The 19,458-nt window shown below is 42.4% G+C and overlaps 2 protein-coding genes across 5 annotated transcripts in view; one reads left to right on the top strand and one right to left on the bottom strand.

The window, feature by feature from the left end:
* Positions 1-8,298: 8,298 nt before the first annotated feature.
* On the bottom strand, positions 8,299-17,579 carry PTGR3 (prostaglandin reductase 3; the record flags this gene model as incomplete). 2 transcript variants are annotated; one of them, XM_079983797.1, is made up of 2 exons in its annotated part: positions 8,299-10,166; positions 17,281-17,579. In XM_079983797.1, the coding sequence occupies 2 exons, from the start codon at positions 17,577-17,579 to the stop codon at positions 9,242-9,244; spliced, it is 1,224 nt and encodes a 407-aa protein (XP_079839923.1). In that variant the 3' UTR covers positions 8,299-9,241. The 2 variants fall into 2 exon arrangements, with proteins under 2 accessions (XP_079839923.1, XP_079839924.1); XM_079983798.1 differs by lacking the exon at positions 17,281-17,579 and adding an exon at positions 12,240-12,311.
* A 350-nt stretch (positions 17,580-17,929) lies between these two features.
* TSHZ1 (teashirt zinc finger homeobox 1) overlaps positions 17,930-19,458 on the top strand; it is an 85,260-nt gene continuing 83,731 nt past the window's right edge. Inside the window, exon 1 of one of the 3 annotated variants that reach the window (XM_079983756.1) lies at positions 17,930-18,049. The gene's annotated coding sequence lies outside the window, so the exon portion shown is untranslated. Of the gene's footprint in view, positions 18,050-19,032 lie in introns of those variants that run through there. The other 2 variants (XM_079983754.1, XM_079983755.1) reach the window with 2 other exon arrangements.

Raw genomic sequence — 19,458 nt, 5'->3', positions numbered from 1 at the left:
AAACCAAGCATGAATGAGGTGATCTTTGAGGTGATCACAGCTGACTTGATAAATGTTGATATAGCTGCTGTAAGTTAAACCATGGTTTGGCTTTGTGTGTAATTTGAACCTGGATTCATAGTTTGTCTTGCTCTGGACAAACCATGAGCTGTAACCAGTTTCTTCTTGGTTTAGAAACTCCTCTCCAGGAGTCCACACATTCACACAAAGTCATGTTTTAGCTTACATTGTGCACAAAGTCAACCTTTTAACTTGATCCTGAGTGTGAAATTCACATATAGAAACAGGTTTATATGAATTCCATTATGAGTAAGAACCAATTTTGCACAATCCATTCCGAAGCACCATAGCCAGCACCCAGAGGGCATTCATATTTCCTGTTTCCCATGGGAAACATATGGAGTGCAAAGATATGGGCAGTGCTGTGCCAGCTCTAACACTGGCATTCATCTTCATGAAAAAGAACAACAGGTGATCTGCATTGTCAAAAAGTGGTGATGGAGACTGTGTGTGCGAATGCTATGGGACCAAGTTAGATATTTGCATGCTACTCTAAGTAGGCATATTTGAAGTGGAACTTATCTGTGGATTTTAGAGAACAAGAGGAGCAGTTTCCCTATGACTATGCTACACCAGCAGAATGTTCTGTTCTGTTTTTCAATATATTTTAAATGGATTTTCAAGGTAACAGTACAAATATCAAATATGCCCCCCATTTATAGCTGCACAGTGTTAATGGAGCATAGAAAACCTTTGTTTACGATGATTCAAGCAAAATATATTAACTGCAGTTTCAAATGGGGCTATGTGTTTAGGTATCAAGAGGTAGGGTGGCAATAAATAAGGCAAACAGGTTTCCAGGACCAGTGTTTCTTTTCCTTTTCTAGGATAGGCTCTTGGGCTATTTTACACCCTGCTACCAGGGATAGCCATGGCAATAAATCCATGTAAATTTATTGAGGTCATGGGTGGTTTTTTATTTTAAAAAATTACTATATTTTCATGGTGTTAGCTAAGGCATGACAAGCAGTATGCTTTTGCAGTTACCAATACTTTGTGGATGACTGGATTAAGCTTGTTTTCGGTCTTGTACCTTACAGCCCACCAGAGGCATGCTGACATCACTCAGAACTGTTCTGTGTGTTCTGTGTTACTGCTTCCAGGCAGTGCACCAATTTCCTGTGTATGCTATTTCTTCCTACATGAGTGAATCCCTCAGAGGTACATTTTCAAGGAAACATGTAAGAGGCCTGTGGATGGAGTTAAGTAACATATATGGGGCGATTCCATAGTGCATGTACTTTCTTTCAGCCACCTTCAAAAACAATGCTTGAATGTCAACAGTGACTTAGCTCGGTCTTATCTACTGGTCATGGTTAGACATGATCACCATTTCCTCTGGGCTGGACTCTGAAACAACAGTAACATTTCAAATGTCTAGAATTATTATTTTTTGCAATGTGTGACAGCAGGATCCTGCATTCATCCTGTTTCTACTTACGATATAAGCACCAGCTCGTTTTCCTGGGTTATATATCTTCTGTGGACCAGCCTAGTTCCATGTTCTAGGTAATGTCCCTTAGCACAGCACATTTCCAGTGGTTATTCAGACATTTTCAGCTCTTATTGAGGAGATACCGACTTTCTTCTAACATTTGTCCCAATAGCTGGAGAGGCATGGTAAGGAATAGCAAACTATCCAAATTTGGCCCTTGACACGGCAGGCTGAAGCAATTACCCAGCAATGGATCTGTTAGTTGATAAAGATATATTTTTGTGGCTCAGCTGCTTATCTTCAGGTGGCAACTGTGTGTATGCCTTGAGTATGCCTTGAGCAGCACAGGTACATACATGGCATGAAAAAACTAGCTCTAAAACAAAGACATTTATTTGTTTGGAAGTAAAGTCCCATTAAATTCAATGGGACATACTTCTAGAAAACTAGGTGTAGGATATGGTGGTCTACGTGCTGGTGCAGACACTGCTTTAGGCTGCAGTTCTATATACAAACTTACCTGGGAAATAGTCCCACTGAACTCAAAGGGGAACTATTTTGAACAGACATTCATAGGATTGTGCTGTTAATGCTTTCTGTTTCAGCTGCATGGAACAAAGCTAAATCCCCAGCACTTGAAAAACATTAGGTTAAGAATTTGGGTGGGAGAGATATACAGTGGTACCTCGGGTTACAGACGCTTCAGGTTACGGACTCCGCTAACCCAGAAATAGTACCTTGGGTTAAGAACTTTGCTTCAGGATGAGAACAGAAATCATACGGTGGCGGCGCAGCAGCAGCAGGAGGCCCCATTAGCTAAAGTGGTGCTTCAGGTTAAGAACAGTTTCAGGTTAAGAATGGACCTCCGGAATGAATTAAGTATGTAACCAGAGGTACCACTATATAGTCATTTAGACTCCTGCTTTCTCCTTTGTTGCAGATAATACTTACTTGATCGCGATATGTTGATTATTATATTTTGGTTATTTTAAGCTCCTTTTCATTAGTCGCTTTGTATAGTTTTAGTAGAATGGCAAAGTGTAAATACCTTAAACAAGCAAAGTGACAAACTATTTGTGCAGGAGGAGATAAAAGTGGGGAAGAAAACATACTAGCTGAAACAAAATTACATTAAATCCTGCTCTGCTGTGATACAAGCCACACATCCATTGATTTAATGTGAAGTACTAACTATGTGAAGGGGTACAACGCTACACAGGTACTGCTCCTGTAGCAATTACAAATGTAACTGAAATAAAAGCCAGAAACAGGAAGCCCCCCACCCTTAAAAAAAAAAATCATGTCCCCAAGGCAGGCATCTGTCTTAAATGATATAATTTGTCAACTTTCCAGCATCTTTTAGTTCCAAACGCAAAAAGAAGTCCTGTTACACAAAGGACATTACATATTCATTAGCTGGAATGTTTCTAAAGTATCTAATGCAGGGTTTTCATTTAATAAGAAGCAGTTACTTGCAACTGTGCAGTACATAAAAATAAATTCTGGGCACACTAATAGCTGTTCTAGCCTGGGTTTGATGGAACTTTTTGGGGACAGGACAAGGGTTTTAAACAGTGAGAACATTATTGCCACATGCTAAAAACTAACATATAGCCTAAAATCTAGATTTTTGCGTGGGGTGATAAAATCTAAAAGTACTAAAGGCAGTTTAAACAAGTTATCTATACAGGTCACATGTGAGAGATACCACATCTGAAAGTGGTGTGTGTGGTTTTTTAAATCAAACAAAATAGTAATTAATCTTCTATTTACCCCTCACAATGAGGATTACTTAGTGCATATTTAAACGGCATATAAGATTTAACTACCGTGCAAACTGCCCCAACGCTGCCCTGCCAATGACCTTAAGCACAACATGGAAGGAAGGCCATTCTCTGTAGAAAAGAGAAGTAATTTATCCACTACGATTGTTTGGCCCCAGCCCCCTTCTCTAAAACTGAGGCTGACAGTTGTGTTGAATTATGGATAGTGTATTTTCAGTGTGTACAATAATCTCCTAAAGAAAGTGTTGAGAACATCAAACTTATTTTACTTATAATTTCAGGCTATGTTTAAACAATGGCCTTGGAGCAGATGTAAAAAAAAATTAATCTCCACAAGCATTTTACTTATAATGGCCGCTATCTTCCAAACACCGAATCCACAGTAAATCCAAATGGAACTTGCTCCTAAATAAAGAGTGGGGAGAACTGAAATCATGTCTTAATAGAATCTGTTTCCTTAGAGTAAATAAAAACAGTGTAAAAACGATCAAAGCCCACAAAAGAGGATGGCTCCCCACCCCCTTTTAATGGTGTGCTTTGTTTTTCTTTTACTTGAGGTTACCATATCACCCCAAACATGCACTCACATTCAGGATTTATCATAGCCCCTCAAAACATAATAAATTTCTCTTCTCTAGCTTAAGGGATCCATCAGTTAAAATGTTAGTCTTTCATCTTTATTACCCTCCCATTAAAATGAGAGAAACCGGGACTCACTTCAGTTTAGAAGAAGCAATTTGGTCGGTAATGTCCTTACTACTCAAGTCTTTACAAAGAGAGAAAAGTGCATTACTGCTTATATTTCACACATATATCTGACTAAGAAGCAAGTAAACCTTTCAGATGCATACTATGTTAAATTTAATAATATTCTTTGATTAGATTATTTTATTGCAACATTTTGCCATTGCCAGTCATTCCCCATACACATTTATGTTAATAAAACCTGCAGTTTTTTAGTCTCTCTCTTTCTCTCTCTCTGTGTGTGTGTGTGTGTGTGTGTGTGTGTTTTAAGACTGCCTGCTCTTCTACAGCTGTTAGATCTGAAATGGACAGATTAATAACTAACCATCACATTGGACTAGATTTTTTTGTACACTGCACCAGTAACCCTTTGCTATAATGAGGACACAAAGAGCTTCGCATCAAGGCTGCGCCTCTTCTTCATAACTCAAAAGCGTCACAGTGGCAATAGTCTCTAGTGCTATTTGTCTTTAGTGCAGTTGTGACACTTCGGCATGATCCATAATTTGGCAGCTATTTACCGTGACATTTCCCTTCAGTGCAGCCATAACATTCAGCGAAGCCATTATTTGGTTCCATTTACCATATAAATTGTATTGTTGTGCATGCATGCTAGCAGCTATATTAGGCACCTGAAAATGAGTAAATCTTGTAAAATAGATACTAACAGCTATTCAGCAGTGGAGTTCCTTTCTAGCTCAGACTGAAGAAAAGCAAACAAACAAACAAATAACATTTCTGAATACTGCCGCAAACTTTTCCCTTAGCAGCTGCAATTATCTGTATTTGCACAGCATGGCAATTATACTCAGCAATTGGCTTCTCCTCCCCCACAAAAAAATTAACATTATAATGTTATTGAAATATGATTTAATTTTAAAAGGTATTAAAATACTTCAGTGCAATAGTTCAATAAAAAATGTACAGGGTAAAATGTGCAGAATACTGCAAGTGAATATATTTGGTGGAGAATATATATGTGTATCTAAAAAACAACTACGACAACATTACAAGTTTGGCCTTTCTTGACACATTTTCCTTGTCTGTGTTTGCTATATGTAGAAAAACTCAAGTTGCTGCTGTCTGCAAACATCCAACTTTTTCCACAGCAAGCAAATTTGAGTGGAAAGGTTAAATTAAAAGTTGGGGGGGGGGAGGTGCAATATGCAGTGCTATCCTAGGTGTAGCTCCTCAGAATTAATTTCCATTTAGTTCAATGTGACTTACTTCCAAGCATGTGGAGGTTTGCAGCCTCCATGAGTTATTTTCTTAAAAAGCCAATTCTCTATATAGAATATACAAGACATTTCCTAGACGCTTTATAACTGGTATTATACTATTATTGGTATTCAATCTGAATGAATATTTGCATTCATTTAAGGATTAACTCTGTAAAGAGTTTTTAAAGTATCTTTTTATAAAACAGTCAAAGCCAGGATCCAAAGTTCTGTGCATGCAACAGGGCTTTTCTTGACCACCAGTTGCAGAACAGCCCCTGGTGTCCTTCCTGCCTGTCATACTAATCCAGGAGATAAAACTGTGCAATGGGCTACAGCTGGAAAGGAAAACCAGCAGTCCTACCCTAGCAAGCTGAAGCACTTTTCAATCATGCACTGCCAGGCAATCTGGATCTTGGCCCAAGTGTCTTCACTGTTAATCCCTTGTAATGAACTGACAGTATTTCCTCTCCATATATGTTTGTTATCTAACCATTAATATACCCTCATTCTGACCACTATCCATAACAAGTACTACTTCTTATGCTGCTGCCAAAGACTTCTGCATTATTTAAATTCATCACTTACTTGGAATCAACATAATTTATACTATGGTGAGGCAAAAATAAATATTTTAAGTAAAAGCAGGGATATGTGGATTTAATAAAAAGTGTGTGTGTGAGAGAGAATAATCCAATTATCAGGCACAATAGGATACACACATCAGGACTAAGAATTACCTGTAAACACCAAGCCTTTCCACAACATCAAAGTGCCACCCTACCACGCCTAGCTTGATTCAATGAAGAATGGCCTGGCGAAGAGAACAAGAGAACAACAGCAACAATGCAGCAGCAACAGCAAGAATGTTATGTGAAAAAATCTTTGGGTAAATTAGTAAGCTCGGAAACTATTGTTTCACATCTGAAGAGAATAAGATGCAGTTGTTAACAAGCACACAATCCAGGTTATGCAACCCATAGTTAAGCATTTATATCCCATTGATTCCAATGTTTAACTATCTGATTCCCAGTTTACACTTTGGGGCATGTGCATTTGCTGTAAAGTAACCAAGTGTGAAGGGACGCAGGTGGCGCTGTGGGTTAAAGCCTCAGCGCCTAGGACTTGCCGATCGAAAGGTCGGCAGTTCGAATCCCTGCGGCGGGGTGCGCTCCCGCTGCTCAGTCCCAGCGCCTGCCAACCTAGCAGTTCGAAAGCACCTCCGGGTGCAAGTAGATAAATAGGGACCGCTTACCAGCGGGAAGGTAAACGGCGTTTCCGTGTGCGATTCTGGCTCGCCAGAGCAGCGATGTCACGCTGGCCACGTGACCCGGAAGTGTCTCCGGACAGCGCTGGCCCCTGGCCTCTTAAGTGAGATGGGCGCACAACCCCAGAGTCTGTCAAGACTGGCCCATACGGACAGGGGTACCTTTACCTTTACCTTTAACCAAGTGTGAAGTGGAGATACTTGGATGTAAACATGCTGAGGTGGACATGCACCAGGGAGCCTCAGCAAATGAGGACTTAACAGTCCACTGTGAGTCTACAATCATGTAAATGTGTTTCACTCATGAAGGTATTCACTAAGGTCAACACTGGTGTGCATACCTATTGATATTACTCAGTCCTCTCTAGGTCTACATAGAAATAAGTTTCGATCAATTCAAAGGTAAGTGGGCATAAGACTACAACCTGAACATACTTGTTAGAAACATTATTTAATTTAAATTTCAACACTAGGCCTTTACATATATATATATATATATATATATATATGTGTGTGTGTGTGTATATATATATTTACAGCAGATATTGAAACTGCCTCTTCAGCTTTGACTCATTTGATGTTAATTGTTACAAACTGAAACAGAACAGAATGGGGATTGGACAAGATGATCCTTGGTGGATCCCTACCAACACTACCATTTTATGATCATGTAGAATTACTTACTTTAAAAAGTATGAAATAGAATGTTGTAACTATGCTTCTAGGTAAATGTGGTTCTTCACTATGGGAATCAATTGGATGCGTGCGCACACAACTGGGAAGGAACACACTCCACCTGTCTGAAATATTAAACATAATTATTTTGAAGGAAGGCCCAATGAAATCAGTGGGACTTATTTTTATTTAGATATTTTACACTAGCCTTCAGGGCATAAACACCCCTCTCAAGATGACTTGAACAGTACTTATGATTGGGGTGTAAATATTTTGATGTTTTGTTATAGTTCCTCAAAGAGACAGAATTGTGAAACTCAAGTGCTCAGGGGGGGGGGGGGAACAGGCTTTGGTCACTTCACATCTCTATGTGCTGAAGCATATTATAATGATGGCTCCTTAGGTCTAAAACTGAATTTTGTTCTCCACAGTTGTGCTGTACGGAGAAACAAATAGCTGTCTCCACTTTTGTTCACCACCAAAGAAAGGGAAGCCAACTACTTCATCCTAATGAGAATGTTTCCATAGGGTGATCAGCTGCTGGATCCAAAATATACTTTGGGTTTCACCTACCAAGCAAATTTTCCAACTTCCCAGTCCAAAACCCAGTTTAATTGGAATACCTGGATTTAAGCCACTTAAGGTCCCACTGCAATTGGTGGTGCCGAGCTGGCCTAAATCCTACTACTTGGGTGTGCTTTTAGCTACAGGGCAGCAGGAATTTAAAAAAACATGCTTATGAGCCTAAAAGGGGAATCTGTTCAACAATAAACATTAGTGTCCTTAAACACTGATTGCCAGAATGCCTGAAAAAGCAAATAGCTGAAAGTGGAGAACTGCTACATATTTTAAAGTGCCAGTTTATTCCACATGTGTATTGTCTTTGGAAACAGGAAACACTCTTTTGCATCTTCATCTTAAAGAGTTTAACCCCTTCTCACAAAAAAACAACAGGCAATCTGAAGCCAACTAAGAAACATGGCTTGTCTGCTTAACAGTAGGTACCATTCAGCGGAGAGTCAGTGGGGCTTAATGGTAAGTAGTCATAGGACTGCAGTTGAAATTGCACAAAAAATAACGGAAGAGAATAAATGGACAACTGAAGCATAGTGTAAAAAAATTAATAATAGTCAAAATGAATTTAATGCTTTAAAACAATATAAATTCTTACAAAGGTTGAAATATAAATTATTACAAAGGCTTCACCTTATTGCATAGTTCAGCACAGTCCTCTGGTGCCATTATAAGCAAGTGATCTAGTCACCACCATTTCCTTGTAAGGTGAGGGGCTTCGTTAACGCTGTTCTTAAGATTGCCTTAATATTAGTAGAATGTAGCATTATACGAAAGTTAACCCAATTAATGGGTTAATATAGGCAAAAGAATAGTTAGAAAGTGGTATTACAACATGAAGATTTCAAAATATAACTATAAAACCTTATATAAAATTAAAAGAAACTTTCATTTAAAAACAAAAGCTGGCACTTTTGTAACTAGTAAAATATATCCCTTGAGTTACATAAATCTGCATTTTATTATTGTATTTGCAACCAACACAACTGAAAAAAGATAATTTCTCATTTTTAAATTATATCAAGTGCAACCCGCTAAGATGCTGCCCTGTGCTACTGAAAAGCACTCTTGCTTGACTCCCATTGCTCAAGCAGAATGTCCAGGTGAATTGTACCCATCCTTTTTTATAGGAAGAATCGATAATATTATTGATTTCACTTAAAATATTAATATGCCTTTATTTACTCAATTCTGGAGGAAAGCTGTAGCTGAAGATTTCATAGTTGGCCAGATTCAAATCCAATGCAAGTTTAATCACAAGTTCACTCAAAACTCCCAGACAAAAACGCAGAACTGTTTAATGCAATGCCAACGACACATGGCATTTTTAAAGAACACAAAGCCACTTAAATTCAACAAATATTTTTTAACGAAAGCCTACATGCTATTTTTTAATATGTTACCCATTGGCAACTTTAAAGAAATAGTTATTGTGAAGCATAAAGTGCCCATTTTCCCTCTTTTGATTTATATCATTGTTCTGTTTTTACAGCTTACTGTTGACAGAGTGAGGTAATTCAACTACAATTTTTCCAATGTTTTTCCCCATGTACATATAATCTATAGCGCGGAATACGGACTCTAAGCCAGCGAATTTGCCCTCTGGAGACATGTCTCCAAGGTCCACCTCACAAACCAGTTCTCTGTTTTCACACATTTCGATCAAGTGTTTCATAGCCGTTTGGTATTCAGAAAGGTAATGGTTTAAGAAGAAACCCCGGATGCTGGCAGATTTCCTTAGCAGCTTTGCTGGCAACATTTCCACATGACCAGGCTGAAGGCCAGTACGGGTTTGGTAGCCAGAGATAAACCCAATAATGATCAGGCGCCCTTTGGTAGCCAAAGAGCTGACAGCCAAGTCAAACATCTGCCCGCCGACAGATTCATACACCACATCCACACCTTTCGGGTAGTCCTTCTTAAGGACAGCAGCAAGGTTTTCAGTTTTGTAGTTGATAGGGTGGTCACAGCCTATGGATTTCAGAAAGCCAGATTTTTCATCACTGGAGCATGTTCCTATTACGTGGCATTTTGCCTTCTTGGAAAGTTGCACAGCAAACTGACCGGTTCCTCCTGCTGCGGCTGTCACCAGGACCGTCTTCCCGTCAGACAGTTCTCCAAGCTCCTTCAGGCTGATATATGCTGTAGTTCCACTTACCAGTAGCGTAAGAAATTCGGGTTTCACAGAGGGTACCGGGATGGCTTCTTTGGCAGGAACAATGGTATATTCAGCAAAAGCACCAGGCCTCATGTAGGCCACTGGTTGGCCCACTGTGTATCTAGCGCTGGCACTTAGGCCCAAGGCTACCACTTCACCAATTCCTTCAAAACCTACGTCAAATGGGGGCTTAACTGACGTGTCATATCGGCCAGCTGAGTAGTTAATATCGGATGCATTAATGCCGACAAATCTAGAAGCAAACAAAAATGTATTAGGCTCTCTTTTTTGACAAGGCATTTTTTTCGTCGTAAGAAAAACCTTTCGCTTAAATGCACAAGGTAAGAAATTTCAATGCTGCATATTCAAATATCTCAAGAGTTGGGGGTGGGATGGGGGAACGCCTTCTATGCAAAATGAAAATGGAAAGGTTGTTTTAATCTGGTTTTAGCTTTACCGATAACACAATTTGACATATTTTGTACATGCAAAGCATTTTCCCCTTGCCTGTTTCATGAAAATAAGAACAATAGAAATGAGTTTTGATAAGCTAAGGAATAAAACTACTTTTTTCTATTAAAAAAATACAGCAGACTAAAATATGAGCAAAGTAGTAAATATGTTGACTCTGGCAATAAATTTACATTTCAGATTATAACAACACATTTAAGTGACTAATGATAACATGAAGTATCAATGTCCTCTCCAAGGTCGATGGTCATAAGTGTTACTGCAGGCAAATTTAAAGAAAATGGATGGAGTGTCTGTAACAAATTTGCCTTTTGATGCAACTAATTTGCACATTATTAAAATATTTTGCTGTATACAAATTACTCACAACACCTTAAAACAACCTTGAAGGACTAAAATTATGCAACAATACTTTTGAGCACTATTGACCTCTAACGAGTAAAAATGAACATAAGTATTAAAAAGGCACAAGTAATTTAATGATGGGTGGTGAAGTGGCTTATGATGCTGAAATACAAGTTATCTGTACGCACACAGGGTTTGCAGCCAATCTTCCCACAGAAACCTGAAAACAAAAATATGATTGTGTCATAAACAGCAATGTGACTGTTTCTCTTCTATAACCAAAAATAAACAAATTATGGCATTTAATTATGTGGAAGTGTGAAAATATGTGAAAAATTATTTTAATGCAACTAGAGAGCTGTTTGTGGATTTATGGTAATTTGAAATAGCTGGCACACAGCGAAACAACAAAACTGAAGGAAGTGCACTGGCCATTTCTAACTCTAAGAAAAATCTCTTTCATTTATTAAAATGTACAGAGTTCAATACAGATAGCTAGATACAGAAATAGATGCATATTCACAGAGGGAGCTGTGTCTTCTGTATGTCTCCCTAATTCTTCATTTAATCCAGTCTGCGTCTGTAGCAAGGAACACATTTTTTTACCTCATTTTTAGAAAACAAAGGCATCCCCATCCAGTTAAAATTTACATAACTCCTATTTCCCATTCTGAAAGGGGAGCGTAAGAGAGGAGGGCAGATTCCAAGGTAAAGGGGCTGAGGTTGCCTTGAGGACGTGAGAAAGGAACGATCAGAGAGCCAAGGCACAAGGTCGGAAGGGCTCCGACACAACACGACAACTCCCTGCTTTTTGCATTACACCCCACGCAACTACTTCTCGCAGAGAGGCTGCTAAGCCACAGTCCGCTGGGCGCGCAATCGGCCTCATTCATTCATCCCCGCACAGTGTCTCTTGGGTGGCAGGGAGAAATTGCCTCTCCCCGCCCCCCCAGCAGCATGCAAGGGGGGCTTGTCTGCAGCCTTCCTTCGGCAATTCTAATTGTTGCGCCCCTTCCCTTCCCTGTCCCGGGCGCTGCAATGCTTGCGCTTGCTCCAACAGCCCTCGCAAGCGGTGCAGGAAAAGTGACTCCAGAGCAAAGTCGGGGCTTTGTGGTCCGATTTAGGCTGCACTTTACTTGCAACAACCCAGACTCGTTGCAAAGCAAACGGGACTTGCCAGTTTCACACACCCATGCAAAATGGTGCAGGACAGGGCTGAGCCAGCAGAAATGCACAACTTCGGCTCAGCCAAGCAGCGTGCCTGGAGACAGGAGCTTTCCCCTCGCTGCAAAAAGTCGTATTACCCCTATACTAAAACATCGCTGGCAAGGGCAGGCAGATGAAGACATGCGGCTATAAGGAACAGGGTGGCTTTAAAAAACAACAACCTGCAAGTAGCCGAAGGGGCTGGAAAACTCAGTCGCACCTTGTTAACAATAACAGGTGAAAACGCCCCCCCCCCGTTCACCTCTGTGATCTTTCCCTCCACAAATGCATTGCAACTGAGCACCTGCTTGCAAATGGGTGCGTGTGCAAGAAGGGAGAGGCTCAGCTCCACGTTGCCTATCTATGGGGCACCCCAGCGAGAGGGGAGCAGAGCGGGAGCTCGGAGCCCGGCTGGGTCCTACTGGGGTCGGCTCAGGGGAGGTCCCCTCCCTCCCAGGCCCCTCCGCCTCCCGCTTTGCCCTCTCTGCCAGCACATGGCCACTTGCAGTTCGCCCTCCCCTCGCGAGGCGAGCCTCCTCCTGGCGCTGCTCGCGTCTCTTCCGTGGCTCAGCTGGGAAGCGCAGGCAGAAAGTCTCCGGGCAGGCTGTGCAAAGGGAAGGGGGCGAAAACAACGTACTTTTAAAAAAACCATTTCTTCCAAAACAGAGTTGCGCCCCTCTCCGCGAGATGCATCTGAAACCTCTCTCTCACCATTCCTCCATCGAACTCGAAGATAAGGGCTGCGTTTAGAAAACAAGCCCTATCTTTTCCCAGCCTCTGCTCGAAAAAGGCGCCTGCCCTGTCCAGATCTTTCTTTCCGAAGTAGTGGAAACACTGTTCATTTTCGTTATTAATCAATACCACCTCCAAGTTCTGCTACCCCCCCTCCTGTATTAAAATACAACTCTGGATCCCAGCCCCGGGGGGGGGGGATGGACTACGTTCCTATTTCAGCAGTGGTGTGGATAAGGGGAATTATTGTGATTTTGCTCTGTGTTGCAATTTTTGAAGTAGCTCTGAGGAGGTATTCTCAAGGAGAAATCAATGGCCTCCCTTCCCATTCCCAGGACAAAGTTGCACTAAGGAAGGGGGGAGCGGTGCAGGGTTATTTGGCGATTTGTACAGACCCGATCCTCTACCTGCTTACTCGCGGGAAATACACGCACTGGCAGTAAATCCCATTAGACTCAGTGGAGATTCTGGGAAGAGATGGGGAGGATTGTGCTGTCAAATCTCCCTTGGGCTTACTAAGGAAGGTCTGCAGCCTGCGTGTCGGTGGCTTCCAAGGGAAGATGCAAGTTCAAGATCAGCTTGCAAACTTGCGTGGAGGAGGAGTGTTGGCAACCCGCAGTCATTGTTCTCTCGGTTAAGTACGTGACCTTCATCGGGGGGGGGGCCTTCGCTACCCTCCTCCCAGTTTTGTGCTTTTCATTTCCCTAGGAAGCGACCCAAGCCTTTCGCAAATATGCAAAATGAGAGCAGCGATACAATTCCTAATACTATTACGGATCCGAGCGGTCCCCACCACAGCCCCCAACTCCACAATAACAATTGCAGGCTGACTCGCCCCGGCTTTATTTATACTAACACATTCGATTTGAAGGGAGAAAAGGGGGAGGGGGCGAAGCGTCTTCAAAGTGGGGTTAGAAAGCGGCTTCGTTTACTCAAAAACAACTTGCAGAAGTCAGGAGACCGAGGGGGGTAGGGCGAGGACCTTGAGCAGACAGACACAACAAAGTCACCCAACCCAGGAGCACGCCAGGAAAAGGGGGGAAAGCACCCAGACCAAACAAGCGCAATCGCTGAGAACACTTCGCCCCACATTCCTATTTTTTTTTTCTATCTCCAAACTCCCTCCCCGAACCCATGTCTTGCTTCCCACTTTTGCTACCCAATTTTCTGTATGATAACCCCTCTCAACAGAAAACAGAGCCCCCACTATGAGACCTGCCACTTTTTATTTTAAAGAAACACACACAAACACGCACTTACACCCTCTCTTCCTGGGTCACGTATTGGCTAAAAAACCCAGAAAATACCTTTGGGGTGGGATGGAGCTCAGACAAAGGTACGGAGATATATGAATGGCTTAAAAAACATTCTCCCCCTTAAATTTATTTATTTGTTTATTACTCCTGGTCCTCAATCCTCTTTTACCGCCCAATCACATCTCCCACAAAATGATCATAAGTTTAATGTTTCAAATCGATTCCCAGTTTGCGGGCATTTCTCTCGGAATAAGAGGCTGGAGTGGATTTTTTATTTTTGCTGTTCAGAAAATTATCAGAATAAAGGCGAGGGAGCTGTTTTCCAGAGAGAGGGGGGGAAGGACACTTAAACAAAATCTTGTCCTAAAGAAAGAAGGAAAGAAGTTAAACGAACTTAAATTGCACCAAGGCAACATGTGCGTGTGTCTGTTTTACTTGGGAGAATGTGGTAGTATTTTGCATTATGCCATTTTCTCTTTTCATAGGAGTTTTGGGGCTAAAATGTTTATTCTCCAGCCACCGCAGCAGCTGATTTTCTTTTCTGTTTCAGTTTGAGATAAAGTGTACAGTATTTTCAAAACTGGACTACTCTCTCCCCCTCCCACAGAGTGTGTACAAGGTATTGGGCGTGGAAAGAGAGAGTCCCGTGTAAGCTTTCGAGGTAGGCACAGGCGTTAGGTGGAAAGGTTTATTTTTAACACGCTTTATTCCGCACTAATTTTGCACTCTCCTGCCTTGGGTGAGAAGCTCCAACAACAAAACTGAACATCTCACGCAAATCCACATGACACCAAAGTTGCGAACTCCAATCCTGTGATTTCTCACACGCACCTTTTGCAAACTAAAAAAAAGAAAGTGTTTTTTTTTTAAAAAAAACGAGTTACGATCCTTGGACTCTCTTTGCCTGAGTCCCCGGGTGAATGCTGCTCTAGCCCCCCTTGCCTCCACTTCGGAGAACGCACGAGCACATCTTTCCAGTCCCTAGAGAGCCCACCCAGTATCAAGGGCAGGAGGGGAAAGAGTTACATTGAAAACAAAATAAATTGCATGCATAAATTTTCATGCAAGTGTTGCGGGGGAGGAGATTCGAGAACAAGGACGTAGCAATCTTCCGATAGGCAGTAGGGAGGCCAGGATATATTTTATCTTCACGCAGCATTTTAAACCAGCCGATCCCCCCCTCCTATATCCCCCAACCAAAGGAATTTAACTGCTGCATGAGTGAGATTTTTTATTAAGGCTTCACATATTTTTGCTCTCCAAAATACTATGTCCTGATGACAGCAGCAATTCAAACCTTTGACACCAGGGAGGGCATCTCTCCCTGTATTGTGGGTGTTGTACATTACATAAAACAGGAACATTTTGCTAGGGTTCAGATCCAGGTATGATATACGCTGTCTTTCATACTGAATCCACAAATCACATAATTCTGTGTATTTGGGCTTAATCTATTTTAGCCCTATTGGTTCCAATAGGGCTAAATTTACTGAAATGCAATTTATGCTAGATTAGCAACCAAGAAATCACTTCTAAATATTAAAAAATGGATTGTTAGGGACGAATCTAAGGTCTACCTGAACCTCCTCCAACACATAGTCACCAAACTCACAATCACACCTTTAGAATTCCATTCTCCCATGGATTTTTAAGATGTCCACTTTTAAAGTCCCCACTTTGGTTTTAAGATATTCTATCATCTAGAAAGGCAGCAGCAGCAGTAGGAGGAATATAATAATAAAAAATAATAAATATTGCTAAGATTGTTGAAGTAGAGGTTTTGTTCTACAAATTTTCAGGTACATGTAGAGAACAGCTCACAGAAGAAAATGGGAACTCAAGTCCTAGTTAGCTACTAGCTAGCCCGCAATTTACAGCATATTGCTTTAAGCAAAATGTGACGTCTTTACTTCATCCATGACCTGGATGCATTGCAAAAGCAGCTCAAACCAGGCAAAGGAATCGTCTGAAAATAGTGCTACACCTTGTCGAGGGCTACAGTCCTGATCAGACTTACTTGGAAGTAAAGGTCACTGAAATGAATGGGGTTTACTTCCAAGTAAACATGGTGAGGTCAGGGAGGGGAGCAGCTTATCCCCATTTCCCTCCTCCGGTCTGTGCCTTCTGCTTTGCTTTAGTCGTAAAAGGAGGAAGAGGGCCACGGAGTTAAGACACTCAAGAGTGACGGGGAGAGGTGGGTGGCAGTCATTTGTGGCCCTCTGCTTTCCTGTTGATTTCTGGCTTGCTTAAGTTTAGTGACGTGGAGGACCGGGGTGGGGGAGGGGTGGAGAAACAGGCAGAGTTGCACACATAACTTGCTTTAAACAACGTCTGGAGTGTGTTACATGCGCGCGCACACCCCCCCCCCCTCCTCGAGATGACTATAAATAACCTAGATACAACGTCCCAATTGCTGTGTATTAATCACACACAGAGATCTACGCAGCTCAGTCAGTTTTACTGTATAAAACATAGCCCTCGCAGATCCACAGAGAACAAGTCTGGGGCGCTCGCTCATGAGAATACACGAACACACACACACACACACACACACACACACACACACACACAGTGACAGTTGTAGGAACATGGAACAAACATTTGCAGGCAGAAATCTGGGCGGGACTTGGAAATCATTTCCTGGTTGCTGAACTCCCTTCCTGAACTCTCCCGTCGCATACAACTTTCAGATCTGCAGATGCACACGATACATTTAAAGCACGTTCCACACACACGGCGTGCCCCCCCCCCCCAAGAATCCCGGGAACTGTAGTTTTCCTCTAACAGAGGTACAGTTCCCAGCCTCATTAACAAACTATAGTTTTCAGGGTTCTCTGGGGGAAACCATGTGCATTGAATGTGCTTTAAACGTAAGGTGTGGATTTGATGGGAAACTATCACCCTTCTTCAGGCTTGTATCATTCTTAATACCTGCTGTCCCTCCTCCCCGTGATTCCTTTCAGTTTAACACATCATTAAAAAAAAAGAGAGCAGAGGGAGGGGGAGAGCGAAGCAATATACACATTTTACCTCTCAGCAAATGGAAACGTTTCATCATTTGCACAGAGGTGTGTGTGCGCGCGCGGGATTATGGCGTAAGCCATTCACAACAATAAAATTAAATCAGCAGTCGCCAGATGGCAGCTGGTACGATTTGATAGGATCACATCGAGTGAATGACTGCGTGCACACGAGAGGGGAGGCCAAAAGGGTGTGAGAAGTTAGGATAAGCAGTAGGGCAGGGAAGGGGGATCGCATACCCCACTCCCCCAAAAACACCCACGGAGAAGATGCAAAGAAGAGTTGGCGAAAGGGGAGAGAGAAAATGACGCGGGGGAGGGGAAAGCAAAATCTCACCTGTTTCTGACAAGCAGATCGCCGTCTCCCGGGAGTGGCACAGGCGCATCGTGTCGTAGGCTCACAGCCTCTCGGAAGTTTGAGCTCAGCTTCGTCACCACCAGCTTCTTCATGGTGGTGGGGATGGACGAGCCGTGGAAATCCAGAAAGTGGCGGGAGTAGGACATGTCCACGATGGGCCGGGGCCGAGCACCACCCAAGCAAGACCGGAGGGGGCTAGCCCAAGGACGCCGCTGCAGCCAGCACAGCTGAGCTCCCCAAGACCTCAGCAAGGCGCTGCTCTGGGCGTGGAAACTCATGCCTAATCCCGCATCTCGCTCCGTGCTTACCGCCCTTTGCTCGGCTTTCTCCGCACCCCCTGGGCGCTCTTTCTTCCTCGGCTAGGAGGGTTCTTCCACAGGCATGCAAACCTCAGCACAGGCTGCAGGAGACAGGCTCTGCACAGACCGGTTTGTGTATGTAAATAAAGTCTAATGCAGCAAGCTGCAGCCTGCCTCGAGACCTCCCTTTCCAGCCCCTCCACAATACAGGAAGCTCAGAGTAGCAGCCGCAGCAGCAAAAAAAATCTCCTGCAGCTGATATTGTGCTACCGTCACTAGTATTTTTTTTTAAAAAAGAAAAGAGAAAAGAAACCCAACAACAATATCACAGGGACAAAGTTCTTCCTGTTTCAGCCCAGCTTGCCCTGCCAAGTTGCTGGTGCCGAGGGAACACAAACGTCGCGCATTTGTGTAGCCTGCAAACAGAACAGACCTAGACCCACAGAAGCGTATGTTGGTGATCACAGCATCTACGGATTTCTTTCACGGGGGGGGGGAAGGATTTTTTTGTGGGGAGTGGTTAATCCCCACGATCTTTCTATTTGATTTTTTTATGGGGTGTGATCTGCATGCCGAGGAAGGGAGCCCCGTCGTTATTGAATATTAAAAGCTTGCCGAATCTACCACCCCCCTCCCGCTCCTTCCAGCTCTTTCCTTTAGAAAAAGACCGAGCTGCGCTTCCTATGTTAGCTATCTATCTGTATATATAAAGGAAAGCTCGGAGACGTTATTAGATCGAATAAGGGTTAAGGCTTGCAGAGAGAAGTTGCAGCTAATCTGGCAATGTTGTTATTAGGAGCCTCCTGGAGCCGCTGGCTGCAGCCACAGGCCCCTCCCCTTCCGTGCGAAACGTTCACTTCCTCGTAAGGTGGTACAAATCAAACCAGAGCCGCTAGCTACCGCTAGTGGAAACAGCACTTGCATTTGGGAAGGCAGAAAAACAACAGCGATTTACGAAAGGATTTAAAGCATCTTTAAGGATCTGAGTTTGTGTGTATGTGTGAGCGCCATTTAAAGACACCCCCCCAAACACAAAATACTGCTTGTGTCCTCCTGGTCTTCAGGTACACATGAAATGCGCTTCACAGCCTCATAGATTTTATAACCCTATATAACAAGATAGACTGGTAAATCCATTGACTCGCCTTCCTCCCCACAATAGCTATGGCATTAAATAATATTGCCATATATTTATTTTTGGCCTAATACCCGTGTCTCCTTATCTCTAGGATAGTGCTTCTAAATCTGTCTCTGCAATGTTCAGCACTGCTTTTTGGATAGGTAGCATATGTCTTGGTCAACAGACTCCTATAAAAAATGTTTTACAAAACCTGCCAATTTTGTTTGGTAGCGTTGGATGGAGATGGCATGAAAAGCACACGCAAAACTGTTCCAGTAATGTCATGGCAGAAATCCTATTTCTTAATCGCATAATGTTAATAACTGATTTTAAATCTCAATCTGTCAATTAATCTACATTTTACACTGAAGAGCACTTTCAGGACATTCCTAAACACGTCTACTCAGTTCAATGGAACTTACTCTCGAGTTACCCCCTAAGTCTCGCTGCTCTCTTATCTGAATCTCCATCAATGGAAAACCAATTCAGCCATATATTTATGATGCAGTTTTTCTTCTTCTTAGCATCAGCTTAGAAATATGCAAACTTTTTTAAAGAAGTCCTAAATTTAGAGTGTGTCTGCCCCCACTCCCGCAAGAAGCAACTCTCTTAAGTTTTCTAGAACTTGCATTGTGCACCACATGCGTTAGATTCTACACTGCAGCCAATTGAGCTTTATTTATAACCAATTCTGGTACATTTGTCTCCCTCGAAAAACAATCTTTAGAAATATTTGTT

The sequence above is a fragment of the Podarcis cretensis genome (assembly GCF_951804945.1).
Source record: "Podarcis cretensis genome assembly, chromosome: 7".
Classification (NCBI taxonomy): Eukaryota; Metazoa; Chordata; class Lepidosauria; order Squamata; family Lacertidae; genus Podarcis; species Podarcis cretensis.
Note: the sequence above shows the minus strand (reverse complement) of the source record. Positions and strands in the feature narration are given on the sequence as shown.